The sequence below is a fragment of the Ascaphus truei genome, chromosome 9, assembly GCF_040206685.1.
Source record: "Ascaphus truei isolate aAscTru1 chromosome 9, aAscTru1.hap1, whole genome shotgun sequence".
NCBI lineage: Eukaryota > Metazoa > Chordata > Amphibia > Anura > Ascaphidae > Ascaphus > Ascaphus truei.
Window position 1 is genome coordinate 53566519 of NC_134491.1, and position 21921 is coordinate 53588439.

The 21921-nt window shown below is 43.7% G+C and overlaps 1 protein-coding gene across 1 annotated transcript; it reads left to right on the forward strand.

The window, feature by feature from the left end:
* Window positions 1-1635: 1635 nt before the first annotated feature.
* On the forward strand, window positions 1636-12699 carry AKAP5 (A-kinase anchoring protein 5). The gene is made up of 2 exons (XM_075613113.1): window positions 1636-1725; window positions 10814-12699. Exon 2 carries the CDS (start codon window positions 10972-10974, stop codon window positions 12601-12603), a length of 1632 nt encoding a protein of 543 aa, XP_075469228.1. The 5' UTR covers window positions 1636-1725; window positions 10814-10971; the 3' UTR covers window positions 12604-12699.
* Window positions 12700-21921: the final 9222 nt, after the last annotated feature.

Genomic DNA, 21921 nt, shown 5'->3' on the forward strand with positions numbered 1-21921 from the left:
TATTCTCAAGTATCCGGGATGGGAGGAACAGGGATTACACAAACTCAACATAGCAAACATGCCGGCGCTGTATGGAAATACAGTATCTACTTTCCACAAATGTGTAGGACCTTGGTAAAGCTGAAGATGTAACAGCATTCTCCGGTTTGATATTATACAGCTTCGTGATCCTATTTTCTATGGAGGAGGAATATTCACACCTATTTGCACCAGCCCGTGTTCAGCTGTTACTTGCAACCATTGCGCGTGTGTGTCAATAAAAACCATTGCATGCATGTGTGTGTGGCAATAAAAACCATTGCATGCATGTGTGTGTGGCAATAAAAACCATTGCATGCATGTGTGTGTGGCAATAAAAACCATTGCATGCATGTGTGCGTGGCAATAAAAACCATTGTGTGTGCGTCAATAAAAACCATTGCGTGTGCGTGTATGTGTGTGTCAATAAAAACCATTGCGTGTGTGTGTGGCAATAAAAACCATTGCGTGTGTGTGTGTGTGGCAATAAAAACCATTGCGTGTGTGTGAATAAAAACCATTGCGTGTATGTGTGTGGCAATAAAAACCATTGCGTGTGTGTCAATAAAAACCATTGCGTGTGTGTGTGGCAATAAAAACCATTGCGTGTGTGTGTGGCAATAAAAACCATTGCGTGTGTGTGAATAAAAACCATTGCGTGTGTGTGTGTGGCAATAAAAACCATTGCGTGTGTGTGTGGCAATAAAAACCATTGCGTGTGTGTGTGTGGCAATAAAAACCATTGCGTGTGTGTGTGTGTGGCAATAAAAACCATTGCGTGTGTGTGTGTGGCAATAAAAACCATTGCGTGTGTGTGTGTGGCAATAAAAACCATTGCGTGTGTGTGTGGCAATAAAAACCATTGCGTGTGTGTGTGTGTCAATAAAAACCATTGCGTGTGTGTGGCAATAAAAACCATTGCGTGCGTGTGTGTGTGTGGCAATAAAAACCATTGCGTGCGTATGTGTGTGTGTGGCAATAAAAACCATTGCGTGCGTGCGTGTGTGTGTGGCAATAAAAACCATTGCGTGTGTGTGGCAATAAAAACCATTGCGTGCGTGTGTGTGTGTGTGTGTGTGGCAATAAAAACCATTGCGTGTGTGTGTGTGTGTGGCAATAAAAACCATTGCGTGCGTGTGTGTGTGGCAATAAAAACCATTGCGTGTGTGTGTGTGTGTGTGTGTGTGTGTGTGTGGCAATAAAAACCATTGCGTGCGTGTGTGTGGCAATAAAAACCATTGCGTGTGTGTGTGTGTGTGTGTGGCAATAAAAACAAAATCCCCTCTGATTTACTTGTCAGAGATCATCATTTTCTTTATACACAGTGAGGAATGTTTGTGTTCTACGCAATTTCTTTCATTTGAATACAAGAGCTCACTTTGACTGTTTTATATAGCTGTGCACCCCCAGCAATTTGACACTTTTTTGCTTCCACATTAGCTTCCCACTCTACTTGTGGGGGCTTATTAATCACAAATTTGATTATTTTGTTCCCCATTGTATAATTGAGCTGTCCATCACTCTGTTGCCACGGAGATTACCAATAGCATCTGTGAGAGTGGGAGTTCCCATCTGTCTACAAATGCAGCATGACCTGTGCAAAAAAAAAAAAGCAACCCAGGGTACAGTACAGTAGCTGCAGCACAGATGCTGATGTGGTACAAGGAGGAGAGATGAATTCAGCCTTGCACAGAGAACCAAAGAGATGTAAGTTAGCAGTAACCTGTAACAAGGTATCACCAGCTTTGTATCATCATGGCACCCTGGAGACCTATTGTTTCAGAGATCTAGATTTGAATGAATGTGTTTGTATGGGCAGGAGAGAAGAGAGCGGTGCACTGAACTGAAGCATTGTACAGGATGTAAATGTTGGCATCCAACGTGCATTTATAAATGAGTAGTACTGGGCATTAGAGCAGTAACCTTTTAAATCCTAGGCAGAGGTTTTCAAACAGCATTTGTAAACGCAGTGTGCTATATTTATGCAGTGGGATGAGAAGTCAGATGCCATTTTTAAAAGAAATTGTCATTGTCATTGTTTTTTTATTTTTTAAATGAACAAAGCGCTGGTACTTGTGAGTACCACCTACGCCTGAGAACTATTTATGGAATGGCCTTTTGTACTATTATTTCTTCTCGTTATATTTCTGTGGCATTAAAGAGTCAGACAGGCTGTCTGCTATTTTTGAGCTGAAATGAATCATATAAACTGTGAGCAAAACTAACTGGTCCAAGGCAAGAACAACAAGGGACATTTTTTTTTATTCAATCGTGGTATAAACATGTGACATTTATAGATTTAATGTGCAGTCAAATTTAGTCGCCATGGCTTTTCAAAACGTTGAAAATATTTATTAAGTAATGATTGCCAAACAGGCTGGGTTTAAAATGTGAGCATATTCAATAATAGGCTTGAATAGTGTCGGTGTTTTCATACTAATTAGTGTATTGTTTTACATGCTCCCAGTAATTATTTCAGTTACACAAAATGATCTGATTTGCAATTATTTTCTTTATTTACATCTGTATAATTTGCTGCTGTGGTGACATCCATGGAGGTATGACATTAATCAACAGTTATCTAAAAGTATTCAAAAGATGCTATGTGTATTTAATTCAATTTATATATTTATAATTTATATATATATAATTAATCAAAAACAAATAGACAATACCGTTCTGTGGCTAACTAAATACTTTTATTTGTGCGAGCTTTCAAGATACACTGATCTCTTCTTCCGGCGGTGTTACAATGGATAAAGCAAGAAAGGTTTTTACTTAAAAACAGTGCATCTTGGAATGTATGTGACTGAAGCCTATCCCTCCCCCCTGTACAGTATGTGATTTAATACTTAAGGTGTTAAATGGTCCCTGAATGTTAGTGATGTAAGATTATGTGTGTAGCTATACATTTATAAAGCGCCCACAGTGTATACAGCGCTTTACAAAAGGTGTGTGTGTGGAGTGGGAGAGTATACCAATGGTGTGGGTAGGTGTAGAAATGTAAGAGGGTGTTGCATTAGTATTAATGTGTGTGGATACTATGTGGTCTCTATTGGTATATAGGGATATAATTACATTGTACATATGTATGTGTAAGAGACAACTGTGTGTGCATTCATATAGCGCAATATGTATAGACATGGCCTTCAGCACTCATGGGAAGAGAGTTCTCTTGTGTCAGGGTAGTGACTCATGAAGCTGCGGTCTCGGTTTAGGCCACCGCTAAGTGTCCCAAACAGTTGCATACATTTGTATTCATGCAACCTTCTCTCTTACGGTGTTATAAAATTACTTTTGAGTATGGCCACCAGATCTTTCATCTGATGGCCAGAGTCAGAGAAATGTTCGCCGACAGGGCTGTCTCTTGTTCCGCGTGTGATCCTATGGCGATGCAGACTAATTCTCTTGTTTAGCCCCTGTCCCGTCTCACCTATGTAGTAGCAGCCCCATGGGCATTTCATGCACATGATGAGGTATACGACATTGCTGGAGGAACAGGTTTAAGTAAAAACTTTTCTTGCTTTAGCCATTAACACCGCCATTAACACCGCCGGAAGAAGAGATCAGTGTATTTCGAAAGCTCGCACAAATAAAAGCATTTTGTTAGCCACAGAATGGTATAGTCTATTCGTTTTTGATTATTAAGCTCGACTAACACATATATACACACACACACACACACACACACACATTTATATATGTGTGTATCCTGCACTAAAAGCAATATTAGTAATTATGAGTGTTTTTCTCTATTTGCATAATGAGCTGAGACAGACTTTTGTCATTATTATGGTATAAACCCCGCCCCTGCATTATTTTGGCAAGGTTAGGCTGCATCCATGCTGCCAAAGACCGCCCGGAGGCGTGCACGCGCGTGATGTCACCCGCGTTGTGGCCAAGGTAGACGCGCTATAGGGGGCGTGTCTATGGGCGTGTCTGCGACATCACGGAGCTGGTTCGCCCTCATTGGGCGAACCGCTCACGTGACCTGCCCGTCGCGCTGAGGAACCAGATTGAACTGATTCCTCGTGCACCACGCACCACCTCCTGCTGTCGCGTGCGTTCTATGGGCGCGATCATTGCCTTAATGCATTGAGATCACGCCGCGCGGTCTTCGGCAGCATGGACGCAGCCTTAGGCCTCGGGCATGGTCAGCACATAGGCGCTGACCCATGCTGAGGCGCGCTTACGCTCGGCAGTGAGCCCCTGCAGCCGCAATGAGAGCGGCTTTAGCAGGGGCTCGCTCACGCTTCCACAAGCGTGCGGAAGCGTGTGTCTTATCAAATTTTTAGTTTGAGCGCTCACGGGAGTGCAGGGCCGGTCACGTGAGCGGTTCGTCCCAATGAGGGCGAACCAGCCCCGTGACGTCACTTGCCCGCCCCCCGACACGCTCCCGGACGGCGCGGGAACTAAGGCCAGGGAAAGCACCCGCTTTCCCTCAGCTTCAGCGCGCCTCCGCACGGCTGCAGTCACCATGGACTCAGCCTTAAAGTGTGACCCTTTAGCACAGCACTTACCCAACCTTTTTTCCCCACAAGAAACACCTACATCCGATATAGGGCTGGAAGCTAAATTATTAGGTGCACTAAAACAATATTTTCTTGTTCTTTATTGGGGTGAGTAGGAGGAATAATGCAAAAAAAAAAAAACACAGTTGGAAATAGTACATTTTATTGCTATACAGAAATGTATGGATATATAATATATATATTTTTTCAGTTTTGCTTTAATTGATAATATAATAATTTCTAGTGGCAAATGGCGCCAAATATTGCCGCACTGTGTTTTTTTTTTTTTTTTTAACCCTTTCTCTGTCCAAAAGGGGCGTAAAAACAAAGCAATTCATTGCAGGCCACTCAAGCAGAGCAGGGATAAAGGATGGAAATGACTTTTTGTTAACAGCTAATTCATATTCCCTTATAAGTAAGTAAGAAAGATGTGTAGGTGTTTTTGCAGCGAATGCTCCTTCATGCAGAGTCGCCGCAGAGTCACCGTGCTGTATGTTTGACATTCCTGCAGCATGCAGAGTCTTTCAGATCATATGCAGGTAATAAATACAAGGAAATTAATTGACAGATTGTGGGGGCTGGAAGCTGTTAGGCCATGGACTGGCAACGCCAGTCCTCAAGGGCCACCAACAGGTAAGGTTTTCAGGATATCCCTGCCTCAGCACAGGTGGCTCAATCAGTAGGGTGACCAGATTTTCAAAATGAAAAACCGGGACACTTAAAAAAATTATTTATAAAACAATGTACATCACGGCACGCCCCCGTTGCCATGACAACGACACACTAACGGAACAGGGGAAAACCCGGGCGCTCCCTCCAAAATGTGTGACCGGGGAAATATAAAAAGATGTTTACAACCGTAAAAACATATACAAGGGTCCCCTCAGTTTCGTCGTCTCGTCCTATGGCTCTGACCCCAATAGGATCTATCCAGGATCCTTGTCTTTGCAGGGATACAGAAAGAAAGGGGGAGCACAGGTTGAGGGATTTTTCTATGGTGTGTGTGACCTCTAATAGATGAAGGTGGGTGTAATAAAAATCTATGAAAAACACTTACACGGCCTTGTGTAAATGCTATCACAGCAAGGTTTCCTTGCAGTTTTCTTTTCTTTATCTCTGCTGGAATGGTGTTTTTCTCCTCCTCAGGTCCGGGTCCTTTTCTGGATTCCCCGGCAGCTTTCAGCTAGGACGTCCCCCTCAGAGCAAACAGATATAAAAGCAAATATTTAAGGGAAAATACATGTGATGTTGATAAATCTCAGACTGTGATAAATAAAAAGCAGCAGAAACTGCAATCTCTCATCATTTATATTTTATATTTCACCCCCACTATTCCTCCATGTCACAAAACATGGAGATCCTATAAGCAAGAAAATATACTTTCCCCCTGGATTGCACTCACACTTGCCCGTGTGAGTGATTGCAGTTTCTGCTGCTTTTTATTTATCACAGTCTGAGATTTATCAACATCACATGTATTTTCCCTTAAATATTTGTTTTTATATCTGTTTGCTCTGAGGGGGACATCCTAGCTGAAAGCTGTCGGGGAATCCAGGAAAGGATCCGGGCCTGAGGAGGAGAAAAAAACCATTCCAGCAGAGATAAAGAAAAGAAAACCACAAGGAAACCTTGCTGTGATAGCATTTACACAAGGCCGTGTAAGTGTTTTTCATAGATTTTTATTACACCCACCTTCATCTATTAGAGGTCACACACACCATAGAAAAATCCCTCAACCTGTGCTCCCCCTTTCTTTCTGTATCCCTGCAACGACACACTAACGTCAGGCGGTGACATGTTGCCATGACAATGTGGCATCACGTGATGCCTCGTCACCATAATGCATCCTGTTGTCATGTCAACTTGGAAGTCGCTGGAAGTCACTTCAATTTGAATTCCAGTGACCACAGCATGACGTCAGCGTCGCCGGCACTATAAGCGCGGCCTTAGGCTGCGCTTATAGTGCCGGCGACGCAACGTCACGGCAAAACAAATGTATTGCCGCCGTCGCGTGCGCTTATAGTAAGCGCGACGGGAGCAACGCTGGCGGCGCAAATTTCTGAAGCCGGTCAAATTTGATTTTTAGAGGTTGTCGCCACGTGACAGCCTCTGAACCAATCAAGGACCTGGTCCACCGCGACGTCGCCGGAAAGCGAATTACAACTTTCGCTAGCGGCGATGGGTGATGTCAACCGTCGCGCGCACTATAAGCGCGGCCTTAGGTTAATTTCACACCTCAGGAGCCCCCTCTTTTTCCCACCCTCTACCCATGAATTTCTCTCTCCCCTCCGTCTCATTCCCTCTCCCCTCCTCCCTCTCTCCCCTGTCTTACTCCCTCTTTCCCTCACTCACTCCCCCTCTCTCCTCTCACTCGCCCCTACCTTCCATCAACTACCCCACTCTGCTCACTCAATCCCCCCACAAAATACATACCAAAAAACCCCACCCTGCAATACATAATAAAAATACCCGCCCGCCAATACAATTAAAAAGACCCCCGCCGCCTCAATACATTTTTAAAAGACCCCCACCCCCCACATATTTTAAAAAATTGGGCCGCTCAGGTAAAAACATCATCATCATCATCATCATCATCCCCATATACCCACCCCCACATCTCCCATCTCTCTCCCCCCCTGCATCTCCCATCTCTCTCTCCCCCCGCATCTCCCATCTCTCTCCCCCCCTCCATCTCCCATCTCTCTCCCCCCCTGCATCTCCCATCTCTCTCCCCCCCCTGCATCTCCCATCTCTCTTCTCCCCCCTGCATCTCCCATCTCTCCCCCCCTGCATCTCCCATATCTCTCCCCTCCCCCCCTGCAGCTCTCATCTCTTCCCCCCACCCCCTGCAGCTCTCATCTCTCCCCCCCTGCAGCTCTCATCTCTTCCCTCCCACCCCCTGCCGCTCTTATCTCTCCCCCCCCTGCAGCTCTCATATCTTCCCCCCACCCCCTGCAGCACTCATCTCTTCCCCCCCTGCAGCTCTCATATCTTCCCCCCCACCCCCTGCAGCTGTCATCTCTTCCCCCCCCCCACCCCCTGCAGCTCTCATCACTTCCCCCCCACCCCCTGCAGCTCTCATCTCTTCCCCCCCCACCCCCTGCAGCTCTCATCTCTTTCCCCCCACCCCCTGCAGCTCCCATCTCTACACACCCCACCCCTGCAGCTCCCATCTCTCCACCCCCCCCCCTGCAGCTCCCATTTCTCCTACCTCAGGCGGCTGCGGGTTCGGCGGAGGTGGCGCTCACTAGCAGCAGGCTCAGGAAGTGCCGTGAGCGGCTGTGAGCGGGCTCTGGGTGGGGGAAAGCGAGCCGGGGTGCTGGGGGGGAGAGTGAGCCGGGGACCGAGTGCCAGAGGGAAGGTGGAGGGAGTGCTGGGGTGCCGGAGGGAGTGCTGGGGTGCCGGAGAGAGGGAGAGCCAGAGTGCTGGGGGGAGGGAGAGCCGGAGACTAGTGCCGGAATGAGGAAGAGCCGGAGACTAGTGCCGGGGGGTGCCGGAGTGACCGGGAGAGGGAGAGCCGGAGACTAGTGCCGGGGTGCCGAGGGAGGGAAAGCCGAGGAGAATCGGAGACTGGTGCCGGAGAGAGGGCCGGAGTGCCGAGGGAGGGAAAGCTCCTACTTTTATCCAATCCCCTGATGGCCAGCATTCTAAAGCCCCGCCCCCGGCATCCTCTACCAATCCCCTGTGGCCCGGCATGTTCAACTAAGAAGCCCAACCCCTTGCATTCGGGCTGCAGCAGCATCCTCTTCACCGCCGCCGCCGACTTGCGCACCGCCGCCCCTGCTGACTCGCGCACCGCCGCCCCCGCCGACTCGCGCACCGCCGCAGACACAAATAAAAAATGGGGCCAGGGAGAAAATCCGGGACATTTCCGGGACGGACAGGCAACCGGGACAGGAACGAAAAAAACGGGACTGTCCCGGCAAAACCGGGACGACTGTTCACCCTATCAATCAGTCCCAGCTTCAGCACAGGTGGCTCCAGATTGGGCCACCTGTGCTGAAGCAGGGATATCCTGAAAACCTGTTAGTGGCCCTTGAGGACTGGAGTTGCCCCACCTCTGTGTTAGACGCTTAAAGTAACGCAGGAAGCAGTTAGATTGCAAGTCTGTTTAACTGGAATGATAAATGCAGGTGGTTCGGTCCTTTTAATGATATGGTTTAATGTTCTGTGAAAAACTGCAGTTCTCTTTTTCCCTGCAAAAGGCGGTTTCACATTAATAGAGGGATGGGCTTTGTTTTTGTCTGCGCAGGGAAATGAGAAAGGAGGTTTTAGCCTCATTTCAAAAACAAAATGTGTAATACACATTGTCATAGCCTAAAATAAAATAAATTGCATGCAGGACATTCAACAATATAGGGGGGTGGGGGCTGAAATCGAACGCCTCTTTTTAATAACATACACAGATTCCCAACAAGCTCTGAAAAACCCTAACCATTACCACATAATATATACAGTATATGCATATAAGCAGTGTTCGACAAATCCATTAAAATACAGGCCCGTGGCGACTGGATTTGACCCCGTGGCGACCTCCTCATGGCCGACACCAAGCAGGACGGGATTGGGGGCGGGTCTAGGTGGCGAGTAGATTTTTTGGTTCGGCGAGTAGATTTTTGGGTGATTTGTCAACCACTGCATATAAGTGTCAAAAGGAGTGCTAGTGGGCGTGGCTAAATGTATACAACAAAAAACAAAAATGCCCAAAGCTACTTCCAATGTGGCAAAAATACACAGTGCAATACCTATATATTCTCTTGTAAAAAGGATAATTTAGTTTAACCCTTTGGCCAAAGCGTCTTAAGCCTGCTGCCACTTACAAGGCATGACCGTAGCAGGTCCTAACACTCACCTGGGTTAAAATTCTTATTTACCTTTTTAATAACAGCATGATATTGACACACCTGCTGCAGATTATCTGGAGATATATAGCAGGCATACAGTACCTAAACCTACACCAAGGGTTCACCTTATCCTCTCCTCAGGTGCAGGTAAATGGTGATAACATGTGTGGGGGGGGTTCATGAAGCCCTGAGAATGGGAGCTTGATTAGCATTAACTGCCACTCACGTTCATGGCATTTAACATCGATCGGTGTGATACGACCTTCCTTGAAACCCCCCTGTCCTCGGTGACCTTGACAATAACGGCTGTGCTTGGCCATTACCAAAGCATATTCCTTCCTCTGCTTTTACTTGCATTGAAGTCACTTTGCATAGTATAATGGTGCTGTGCATGCAGCAGTTTCACTGTAAGTCTCAGTCACAGAACAGCGTGACTCCTGCATCTTCCAATGTAAAGATTACATGTACCCATGTACCGTAGCAATGCATAATGAAATAGCAGTGAAATCCTCAGCCTCTTAACACCTCTGCAACTTTTAACGCCTATTCCATTATTTAGGATACATGTAACAGCTGTGCAGATGTAGGCCTGAAAGCTGCTCTCTTAGTAGCAGGACAAGCTGAACATGCTGTATACTCAAAATGACTGAGCTGAAGCAGGGATATCCTTAACCTGACCGGTTGGGGGTCTTGAGGACTGAAGTTGGGAACAACTGATCTAAACGAGTGTAGTCTGCAACCAGCTTCACAATGCAGAATAAGTGACTGAGGGCCTTTATTCTATAACGTGTCATAGCACTAAACTGGTGCTACCCTACAGAAACCCCCATGTAAATAAATGGGGCTCTCCGTGTGGCAGCGCTGAATCAGCGCTGTTATACTTTATAAAATAAGGCCCATAGTGCAAACTGATGAGTTGTAGAGAGCAAAAGATCTACCTTCGAGTGAGTTCTCTGTTGGACTACTTGCTTGTTCTGGGCTGAGCTGTGTAATGCAGAATGTAAAAGCTCTAGATAGTTCATGTACAAATGGATGGGAAGCTAAATGGGATATTTCACGTCATTGACCAAAATTCTTGTCTGCAGTTGAACCGCTGTGTGAGCTGACAATGGAGTAAATGAAGGAGGTTTGTGAGACCTAAATAACTTAATAATATCAGAGGAAGGATCAAGAGATTTCACCTGCTGACATCATAATCTGTTTACAAAATAGGAAAGACTGGGCAATGTATATTATATATAGTACAATGTATAGTGTATAGTATATATAGTATTATAAATATAAAGTACAGTTGAGACATTTTTTACTGAAATTAGTTTTAAGCCCGATAAAACATTAGTCCTGTCTATTTTATAGTAGTTAATAAAATACAAATTTTTCTTTTCCAAAACAAACATGTAATCATTTCTACATGTGTTCTTATGTTATGTTCTTTTGCAGGTACGGTTTCATTTATTTGTTACTATCATCAGATCTGGACTTGAAAAGACGCCAAATGAAATAAGAACGCACCCAGCCTCCAATCACCTCATTACTTCTGCCGTTATACTGATCGATTGGACGCGGTCTATGTTGGTATTGTCATAATTCTATTTAAAATGTCAGAATGTAAAGCCGTTTCCTCTGATACATATCAAGATGTAACGAAGCTACATCAGGCTCAAGCAGTGAGCGAAAAGGGACAAAAAGATGATGCTGGAAAACCCTCCAAAGGCTATTCAGCCTTGGTGTTCCTCAGAGAAGGAAAAGGTAAAAGGAAGCAAAACAGAAACCATCCAGATAACCTATCCAAAGAGTTTAAAGAGAATGAAAACAAGCCCCCTCTGGATTTCGCCACGGTTGCCAAGAAGTGCGAAGTTGTATGTTTTGAAGAGGTTTCCAATGAGTTTACTTGTAGCACATCCATCACCGAGTCCTACCAACTCAATACTAACAAAGAAGCCAAGTACTGCTTCAGAAAACTGGATGATGGGACTTTTGCTATAGAGAAGAAAGACTCAAATGTGCTTCATCCAGGAACAAGCGAGCCGGGAACCAAGAAGAGAACCACAAAGATGGGCCACCAGAAAGAGCGTTATACACACAAGCCATTGAAAATCTGTTTCAAAAAAAGAAGCAAAGCACTTAGGAAGCCTTCAGATTCAAATGATGATGATGATAAGCTAAACAATAAAATTTGTGCAACGAAATGTGATGCCAACACTCCTACTCAAGCTGACTCTTCACAACATGGTCAGTCCACAGGAAAAACTTGGGCAACGTTTAAAAGGCTGGTTACCCGTAGAAACAAATTGCAGTATTCGTTAAAAAGACAATCCCACCTGAATGGCCGACACCTTGAAACAAACCCGGGCAGCACTTGCATTCAACGTGTTTCTAAGAAGAAGGCGTTCTCCAGCCTTGGGATCTCGTGCATGAATTTCTCCAGGGGAAAGAGGTCTGGACAGATCAACATACCTATGGAAGAAACACACTGCTCAGTAAAATCAAATGAAACTTCGGAAGCACAGCCTGGGCCTGACAGTGAAAAGAGTGACGAAGCTTTGGCAATTAAATATAAGCTGCAAAGATCCATAGATGCTGAGCTGGAAAATGGGAACATTGGTAAAGGTGTTGATCAGGGCATATTGAACAATACCGAGGAATTCCTGTCTTTAACAAAACCCAAGAGCAGCATTGATCAGCTGACACAAAACACAGATATCAAGTCAGAGCCTGAAGCAATCAAAGAGCAAGTGGTGGAAGAAGGTGGCACAATCTCTGTTTGCTTAGAAGAAACCCAAGGTGACCATCTATCTGATGATTTCAGGGAAGATTGCAAATCAAAAAGTCATTGTATGTGTTTATTTCCATCCCCAATTCAGGAACAAGTGCTACGTTGTTGTACAATAAAAAGTTTAGACGATAAAAAAAATACCCAGCAAACAGGCAAACATGAACTGAACGAAGAATCCTGTAATGATGGTGACATTGGGCAAACGATCGAAGCCCATAAAAGAAACAAGACAAGTGAAAGTTATCTCGCTGAGCTCATTGACTGTGCAGGTGGCTTGAATAATGTCTATTTGGTCAATGATGTCACAAACCCGGGTCTTCAACTGTCAGATGAATATGAAATGCTTTTAATGACAACTGCTGCTTCACTTGTGAAGACGGTTATTCAGTCATCCATACAACAGCTGGTTGATGAAAGGTCATTAGGGAGCGACATTCCGGGCAAAGAATCATAGAAAAACTTGGCTGTCTCAACTCTCATCATTGGGAAAAAAACTTTTGTACCGTCATTTTTAATAAGATTGTTGGCTGTGAAGATGTTATGTACAGTCATATGGGGGGGGGGGGGAGGCAGGGTTACTAGTGGTTGGCCCAAATTACTTGTAATACTGGCCTTTCTCTCAGTTTCCACCAGGGATGTACAGCATTCATCCATGTATGTTCTATAAGGGACTGAGGTTGTCCATATGGATTTCTGGGAACCAGTTGTTTTCTATGACCTCAAAAGCGAGGCGTCTTTTCTTTTAAAGGTTGATAATACATTATCCTTTCTAAATAGACCAAGTACATGAATTAAGGCTGTGAACGCCTTCAAAGCAAATGTGGGATTAGAAGTGTGTGAGCGTCTCCAGGTGTGCTTCATGAGACTTTTTGCAAATTTCCCTTACGTTGTGAAATTTTAACTGATTTTTTTTCAGCAAAGTTTACAAAAATGAAAAAAACACACCAGATCGCTGCAATACACAGTATCACCAAGTGTCACAATGTTGCTGCTTTTTGCCACAATGTTGGGGAAAGGGCTGAATATAAATGACCATGTGACCTTGCCTATTGACCTTTAATGCTTGGTGAACTTTGCAGTTTTTTTTGCGAAAATGTAGCAAAAAAAAATTCTGTGAACCATGGGTTTGCCAAGTTCAAAGAAAATGTTGCACATCTCTATTTATGGTTATTGAGCAGAGGAGGTTTAGATTGTATTCATCTAAATTGCAAGCCAAGCAAACATCTCTGCAATTAACAACCATCCACCCATGAATAAAGCGTATTCACCAATCACTTACCTAGAATTAAGTATGTTGCAGCAGCAGTCTTACCTAGCACTGTATATGGAAATGTCATTTAGGTAGGTGTTTGTCCACTTAAAATCTCAAAATATGAATATATATTTGGGACACTTAGCGGTGGCCTAAACCGAGACCGCAGCTTCATGAGTCACTACCCTGACACAAAAGAACTCTCTTCTCATAAGTGCTAAAGGCCATGTCTATACATACTGCGCTATATGAATGCACACACAGTTGTCTCTTACACATACATATGTACAATGTAATTCTATCCCTATATACCAATAGGGACCACATAGTATCTACACACATTAATAGTAATGCAACACCCTCTTACATTTGTATTGTATTGTATGTCTTTATTTATATAGCGCCATTAATGTACATAGCGCTTCACAGCAGTACACCTACCCACACCATTGGTATACACTCCACACACACACCTTTTGTAAAGCGCTGTATACACTGTGGGTACTTTATAAATTTATATTTACACACACATACTCTTAGATCACTAATATTCAGGGACCATTTAACACCTTAAGTCATAAATCGCATACTGCACAGGGGGAGGGATAGGCTTCAGTCAGATACATTCCAGGATGCACTGTTTTTAAGTAAAAACCTTTCTTGCTTTATCCATTGTAACACCGCCAGAAGAAGAGATCAGTGTAAGACCGCCGGGAGAAGAGATCAGTGTATCTCGAAAGCTCGCGCAAATAAAAGCATTTTGTTAGCTACAGAATGGTATTGTCTATTCCTTTTTGAATATATATATATTTTATAAACGTTTGCATACAATTTAATGTTATCTGCAGTGAGCTTCTGTTTTCTCCATAAACATTGCATCTACTTGAAGAATCGTGCAACAGTATACAGTAAATGCTAGAGGGAGTTAAGCAGCAATAATCAAATGTACAGTGGGAACAGCAGTATACTTTACATCAGTTTTACAACATATATTATAAAAATAAAAGCTGAAAAATAAATGTGTAAATAAGATACGTATGTATATATTGATGTACTGAATAAGGGTATGAATGCTTTAAGATGATTATATTATTCATATAAAAATGCTATAGTCTAATATGAATATGATACACACTTATATTGCAGTTGTGTTTTCATTGTGTGTTACCTTTCATCTGATTCTGTCAATACTTTCTGCTGTACAAATTTACAATGCACAAATCTGGCTTGTGTGCAATTTGAATTTGAGTATCATGAACATTCCGAATGACTTTGTAAAGAATACAGATTGCTTACCATGTCATGTACTGATCATCGAAACAATGGTTTGAAAGAATACTGAAGTTCAGAAGATGAATAGGACAAGTGACAAATGTGACATTGTCCGGTAAATGAATGCAGAGAAACCCTTGTGCTATCACCATGTTCTGCTTTATTGACAGCAAGTGACAAAAAATTGATGTGAATTTTGGAAATGTGTTTTAGTGTAAAATAAAGATGGACAGCATTTTATTTCCTGTTTAAAGGATCCTCACTTTATTTACAGTGATTTCCTCAAAGTGTTACCATGTGGGCACCAGCAGCCTTCAATCCTGCTCAGGGAAATAAGATGCAGCAATCTAGTTAGGGACCACTGATTCTTCTTCTAGACCGGGGGTGGGGAACACCAGTTCTCAAGGGCCACCAACAGGTCAAGTTTTCAGGATACCCCTGCTTCAGGACAGGTAGCACAATTAGGGACTCAGTCTTCGACTGTGCTGAATCAGGGATATCCTGAAAACCTGACCTACGGGTGGCCCTTGAGGGAAAGCATTTCCCACCCCTCTTCTAGACTCACTAGCTGATATGGATATGCTGACTGTATTGGAAAAGGAGAAATTTGCACATAACCAACTGAAAGGTTATGGTGGGTAAAGTGTTTTTTTTTTTTTTTTTAATCATTTATACACTCTCAGAAGAATCAAGTTTGAACTACTTGTAATCACTAGTCACTGTTAACCTATGAAAAAGTAACAGACATTTTATTGAACGTGACTTACTAGTAGATATTCACAGGATGGACTTTTTTTTAGCTTTGCTTATTTGATGCACTACTTTGCATTATAATGCTGTGTTGTCTGTGAAGCTTTACCTGTGTTTCTGTCTCTGATTATAAATATAGATACATAAACGTATCAGTTCACGCTGCTAAATTGATATTCGCTAAGATCATTGAAAAACCTGCAAATGTTTATACATTATACAAATATATTAAAATATATGTAAAATTGCTTACACTGCGTAATTTCTCATTGAAAATATATGGTTTGCATCTTGGACATGAAGCAAAAGGTGACACTGTGCTAATTTGCATGTCATTTCCCAGAATCCCTGGCTGCAGTGGAAACGTTGTATGCTAAGCGTTCACAGTGAAAAGCAGCGTTGCAGACCTGTCTGAGACGTGAAGGTGCTCACAAGTGATATTTTTATTTGCTTTACATCTTAGGTCCTGCAATTCAAAAATCAACATGCTACACAAGGAAAACAAAGTATACTTTCTTAGAATTTGAATAGCTTTTAGTTCTACAAGAAAATAATAGAAGTGAAATATCTCACTTTTGAACGTCATTAATATGAATCTGTGAGAAACCCATTGTGCTCCCTTTCTGATGTTTACACTGTGAGAAATGTAGATTTAATTAAGTATTGTATGTCTTTATTTATTTAGCGCCAAAAGTGTACTCAGCTCTTCACAAAGAATGCACAGGTAATTATAATAATACAATAAGTGCCGCAAAATCAGACAATAGGAAAGGAAATCCCTGCCCCATAGAGCTTACAATCTAAGAGGTTTGATGGTGAATTTACAGAGACAGCAGGTGAGGGAATAAGTGCTGTAGGTGGCAGTGCTTGGTCACAATGGGTGGTAGGAGTTACTGAGTGTGGGACAGTAACCATGAGTGCAGGATATTGGGATGCTTGATTTGTGGGGAAAGTTGTAAGGTTAGTCAGTATTAAAATGAGAGGGTTAACACAATTTACAGGGGAAGAGATGGCAGGGAGGCGTGGGTGAAATCAGGTGTGTATGTCTGGCTTCAGGCTGAGGGGAGATTGCCAGCAGCAGGAAGGAGTAGATAGAGGGAGTGTATAGAGGATTTGTGTGGGTATTTTTTATTGAGGGGTAAAGAAGTTGTTGGGAGAGAGGTGTATAAATAATGGTGCAGTGGGGGGTGGGGAAGTTGGAGAGAACAGAGACGTCACAAAGGATTGAGGAAACAGTAAACAGAAAAAGCAATAGGGAGGGCATAGTGAGATGCAGGAGGAGAGACTGCCCAGGTACTGGAGGATAGAAAGAGCACAAAGAATCACAGCTTTTGGAATTTTAATTTCACACAGTTGCAAAGTTGTTGTGCAGAGTCCAGATCTTCCTCACATCTTCACCTCCAATTTCAACTCCAAAATTAACTCTGCCATATACTTTAAATGTGACACTTAAGATGGGACTCACAGTCAAAAAGTAATTGTAACGTACAGTAAGGTTGAGAGGCTTAACATAAAAGGCTTGCAGTTAAAAAATAAAAAAACAATGCAGCATTTAGAAAGCATGCTTCCGGAAAGTCATCTAATGCGCACAAAAAAACGTATGTGGAAAACTGAGGACGTTTTGTACATAAATTGAACATTGACCTGCAGCCTCTTCCTTTACCGCTAATGGCACTACACCACCAATCAATGATGACTATGTCCAAAATACTTCTCTCATTTTATTCTAAGTGAATTTTACGTGACTAGGAATTGCCTTACAATTTCTTAGAAGTACAAATAAAAGCAAAGTATTATTAAAAAGACTCACCACGTTTTTGTGTGTTAAACATCCTTAGAACTCAAAGTATCTTCGGCAAATCACATGGTGGGATGAAACTCATGACTGCGTAGTAAATTTAGAGGGTTGCTCCCTTTTTCGGAGGGATTGAGCAAATAGAAGAGGAGGTGGAGTATGTTTATGTGTTAAACTGGATTTAAAACCTATTATAAGGGAATATGTTTAGGAAGGGATTGATGAAAATTTAGAGACTTTGAGGATAGAAATTAGCAGGGAAGGTAAAAGTACAAAGAAAATCACATATAGATTCCGTGCTCTACTCAAAAGTTACTGGTAAAAAAAAGTTCATACTGTATATAAAGAGGGTATTTCTGCTTTATGCTCCAAGAACAGGTTCCTCGGCTCTTCAGGGTCCTACCAGGGGACCCACAAATATATATTAGAAGAGGACATGCACAACCTTCTTAGTAAAAATTGAAAATGTATTGTATGAGTCACAACAGCCCCCAATTTTCACTTACATCTAAGGTACTTGAAATGTATGTCGGAAAGAGACAGGTGAGTAGTCCACACTATATAGTCACCGCTTTCCAGGTTAGGTGTAGAATGGGTAATCTTGAAGACTGATGACTTGTTGAAGTCTTGCCTAAGCCGGCATACATCAGGGGCTCCACATGTATCGCTCCGCCGGCTTACGGGTTCACTCCATATGTCTATCGTCACATCTCCTCTAACTCAACACAGTGCCACCAAGCAACCCTACACGTTTCGCTGTATTCAGCTTCGTCAGGGGATGATGGCTATGAGAATCTAGTCCCCGTATATATCTCCTGGCAGCACTTTGTGCTTGTCCTCTTCTTGTCTTGGTAGAACACAGAAAATGTTTGTAGGAATATGCTATAAAATGAGGGTGCGCAAACTGGGGGGGTGCAAGATTTTCTAGGGGGTGTGTGGCGGGTTACAGAGGCCCCGCGCCCTTCCCCAAGGCATTTAAATGAAATGCCGGAAGCGGCGTGTGGCCTCCACAACATCTACCTGCTGTCAGCCAGCTCTTCGGTGACGCGACGCCATGGCAACGCACGTCAAATGACGCTGTGGGGTCACATGACCCACTGTGTCATTTGATGCTGGGTCATAGCAGAGTGGGGGCGCGAACGCTGGGGTTGCCAGGCAGGGGAGCGCAGCTCAGAAATTTTGCACACCCAGGCTATTAACCACCAAATATCTGTGAGATTGAGGAAGCAAATGGAGAAGGCAGCAAAACTAGGTCAAGTTTGCATAATGGTTGATTTTAATTATCCATACAAGACTGAGGCAATGAGATTCTCATTACAACTAAAGGAAACAGGTTTTTGTGGGTGCTAAAAGACAATTATATGACCCGAATTATTGAGGAACCAACCAGGAGAGGGGCAATACTGAATTTGGTAATATCAAACAATTTAGAAGTAATAAAAAATATTAAAATCCAGGAACATTTGGGAAAGTGATTATAACATGGTCTCATTTGAAATAAAGGATCCCAAAACCAGATTATACGGGTTCAACAAAGATTTGACATTTTAGAAAGGCAGATTTTTAATAAACTGAGGAATAATCTACAAGGAATAAATTGGGGTTACGTTAGCAGGGAAAATGTGCAAGATAAATGGGCAGTCTTTAAAACATTGTTAGATAAGTACACTTATCAGGGTATACCTTTGGATAATAAATATAAAAGAAACAATTCTGAACAAATGTGGTTAAATACACAGGTAGGGGAGGAAATGGAAAGGAAGAGGCAGGCGTTTAGATTCTTGGGGGTTTGTAGTAATAGCTCCGAAGTCGTCATTGCTAAACTGGACGGTATGGAATGTTCAGAAATCGCAAAATGAAGTGTGTGACAAAACCATATACTCTACCGCAAATTGCGTCTTAAAAAAATGCCAAACCCCTGTCATTTATTGGTTTGCTTTTGAAGCCGAATCAACATAATCTTGCGAGACAACGCAGCATACAAATTAAGCAGCTATTTTGGACAGCGTGTCAGTGCTGGGTGTTTGGACATATTTGGGAGTTGTGTTCATTTGAAGCGATTTCTGGGTTCCTTTAAAATGTTGTCTTTGTCAGTATGAAAGTTTTAATTGTAAGGAATCGGGGAGCGCGTCCCCCGCGGTGCACTCCCTCCTTACCTGATGTCTCGCGCAACCAAGCTGTCCCTACAGTGCGTCTGCGCTCCCTCAGCTTTTCTGACGTCGCAGTCTGGCTCCGTCCCCCACTTGTACCGCGCACACTTGACTCGTGTGCACCGCTCCCAAGCTGCGTGTGAACTCTCGTTATTATGCCTACCTGTCTCCTGTGTCTTTCCTCCTATCAGTGCCTCCGCGGAGGCTGCGCCTCCTCTCAGCACCCCTCTCTCATTGGTCATGATCTCTCATATATGCTCAGCTGTGCCACTTGCACTTTGGCTGAGCATAGTTCCAGTTAGCGCTGTTCTCCCACTTCCTGGTTCCTTGTCATGTCTTGCCTTGTTTCAGATTCATCTCCTGTGTACCGTACCGGCTTTACTTTGGACTCCGCACTTCTGGCTTACCGACCCGGCTTACCGCTGACCTTCCGCATCTCTCCAATCCTGACCACGGCTTACGGACCTCTACACTCCTACTGGCTCCAACCCCTGACCACGGCTAAACGGACACTGACCATTCTACCGGCTCCTACCTCAGCAAGTACCTGACCCATCTACTCTCTCCAATCCTGACCCCGCTGCCTGACCATCCGCACACCAGACGCGCCTCCGTGGCTGTGGGTGGCGTTATACCCATTCCCACCTCAATGCCGGGGTCCTGCCTTGTTTGTGATGAGCACGGCGTTACAGTAGTGTCATTTGTTTTTATTTTCAATCTGTTTTTTTTTTGTTTGAAGGGGTTGGGGAAGTAAGTTACATGGAGGTGTGAGGAGCGGAGCTGTTGAGATCAGGAGGTGTAGAGGGAACCATGCATGGGTAGAGGTGGGAGGCTCCCGGGATCAGGGGCAGCAAGAGAACTCTGGGAGTAGCGCCAAGGAAGAGAGGGAAAGACAACACACCTCCTGAAGCCTCAGAAGCGGAGACTACCTGATGCGCCTCCTCCAGCACGCAGGCGGCAACTGGAAGGCATGTGTAAAGTCCGCTTTTCTGTGTAGGAAAATGAAGTCCCAGTGGAGCAGATAGTGAGTCGTTGTGACCGGCTGTTTGGTCACTTAGCAGGTAAGAACACCAATAACAGAAGTAATGTATCTGTATTCCCCAGTATTTTACATATTGTTTATTTATATTGTACAGCATTGTATATGAAAAGCACTGAATAAAACATTAGGTCCATGTGCACTATTATATGTCAATGTTTGCCCGTGGCCATCCAGGTATAGAAATACCAGTGTTACATGGCAGGATTTACATACCCATGTTAGCACGACTGGTCTGTGAACAAGTGTGTGTTGAACTCTCCCTGTGTCCTACAATACGCAAATTTAAATTAAAACAAAACACACTCTCTATTAATACAGTAGGAGTATCAATGTTTACTGCAGGGTTCTCAAACTCAGTCCTCAAATGCCAACCGGCCAGGTTTTATGGATATCCCTGCTTCAGCACAGGTGGCTCAGACTGAGCCACTGATTGAGCCACCTGTGCTGAAGTAGGGATATCCATAAAACCAGGCCTGCTGGTGGCCCCTGAGGACTGAGTTTGAGACCCCTGGTTTACTGCATCAGGGTTAGAATTAATTCTAAATTCAGGGATTGCTCCGGTGCTAGTCAGGAAGCTGAGCGAATCCAGGAAAATCCCCAGCAAATATCCAGAGTTATAAACAAAAATCTCATTGCACGCAGGAACAAGAAAAAAAAAAGAAGACGTGCACCAGACAAAGTGAAATGTTCCCCTGGAAGGTTCTGCTTTTTCTGCAAGTAAATGCATACTTTTTAAATGTATTTTATTCCTTCGTGTAGGGGCATTTTTTGTTTATACCTTTGATTAGAATTAAAACAAAAACAGATGAGGAGATGAAGTACCGATATTTCATTTTATGCCAAATATTGAGTCCATGGTCTATGGAGTTTGTTATTTGGTGTATGAGACGTAGGTTATCAAACAAGTACTGTATTTACCCAACATAATATCTCACAATATACTTTAGTACACCTTTTTAGAATAAGCCTAAGATTACATAAAATCAATATTCTACCAGTGTGTGTGTTTAAGATGTTGAGCACAGTTTTGATCTGAGTAAGGCCTCGCCCCCAGGGATTGTGACCGGACACAACGGAGTGAACAAAGAGACGGCCCTCTATGTGGCCGGCCACAGTCCGCGTGCATACTCAAAGCGCGATGGCGCGACCATATTTTCAAAAGACAAGAAAGTTGTCTATTGGTGCGGCGGCCAAGCGCTGGCTACGTCACGGCGGCGGTTTGGTCAATGCGGGCGAACCAGCCAAGTGATGTCATGGCCGTACGGCCGTGACCCCACCACGACTCCCTGTCACGAGCAATAAGAAGTCCACTGATCGCTGCAGAAATGGGTGCTCGTGCCACCAGGCGCTCCACCGCACGCACACTGACTGGGGCCGTAGCCTAAAGCCGGGCTTATAGTCCCGGCAACGGCGAAGCTGACGTCACGCTGCGGTCGCTGACAAAATCTAATTGAATTGACTTCCAGCGATCACAACCAAGCCGTCACGTCACTCCTACTATAAGCGCACGC

Coding starts and splice junctions, on each gene's coding strand:
- AKAP5 (XM_075613113.1), top strand. CDS start 10,972: ATGTCAGAATGTAAAGCCGTTTCCTCTGATACATATCAAGATGTAACG.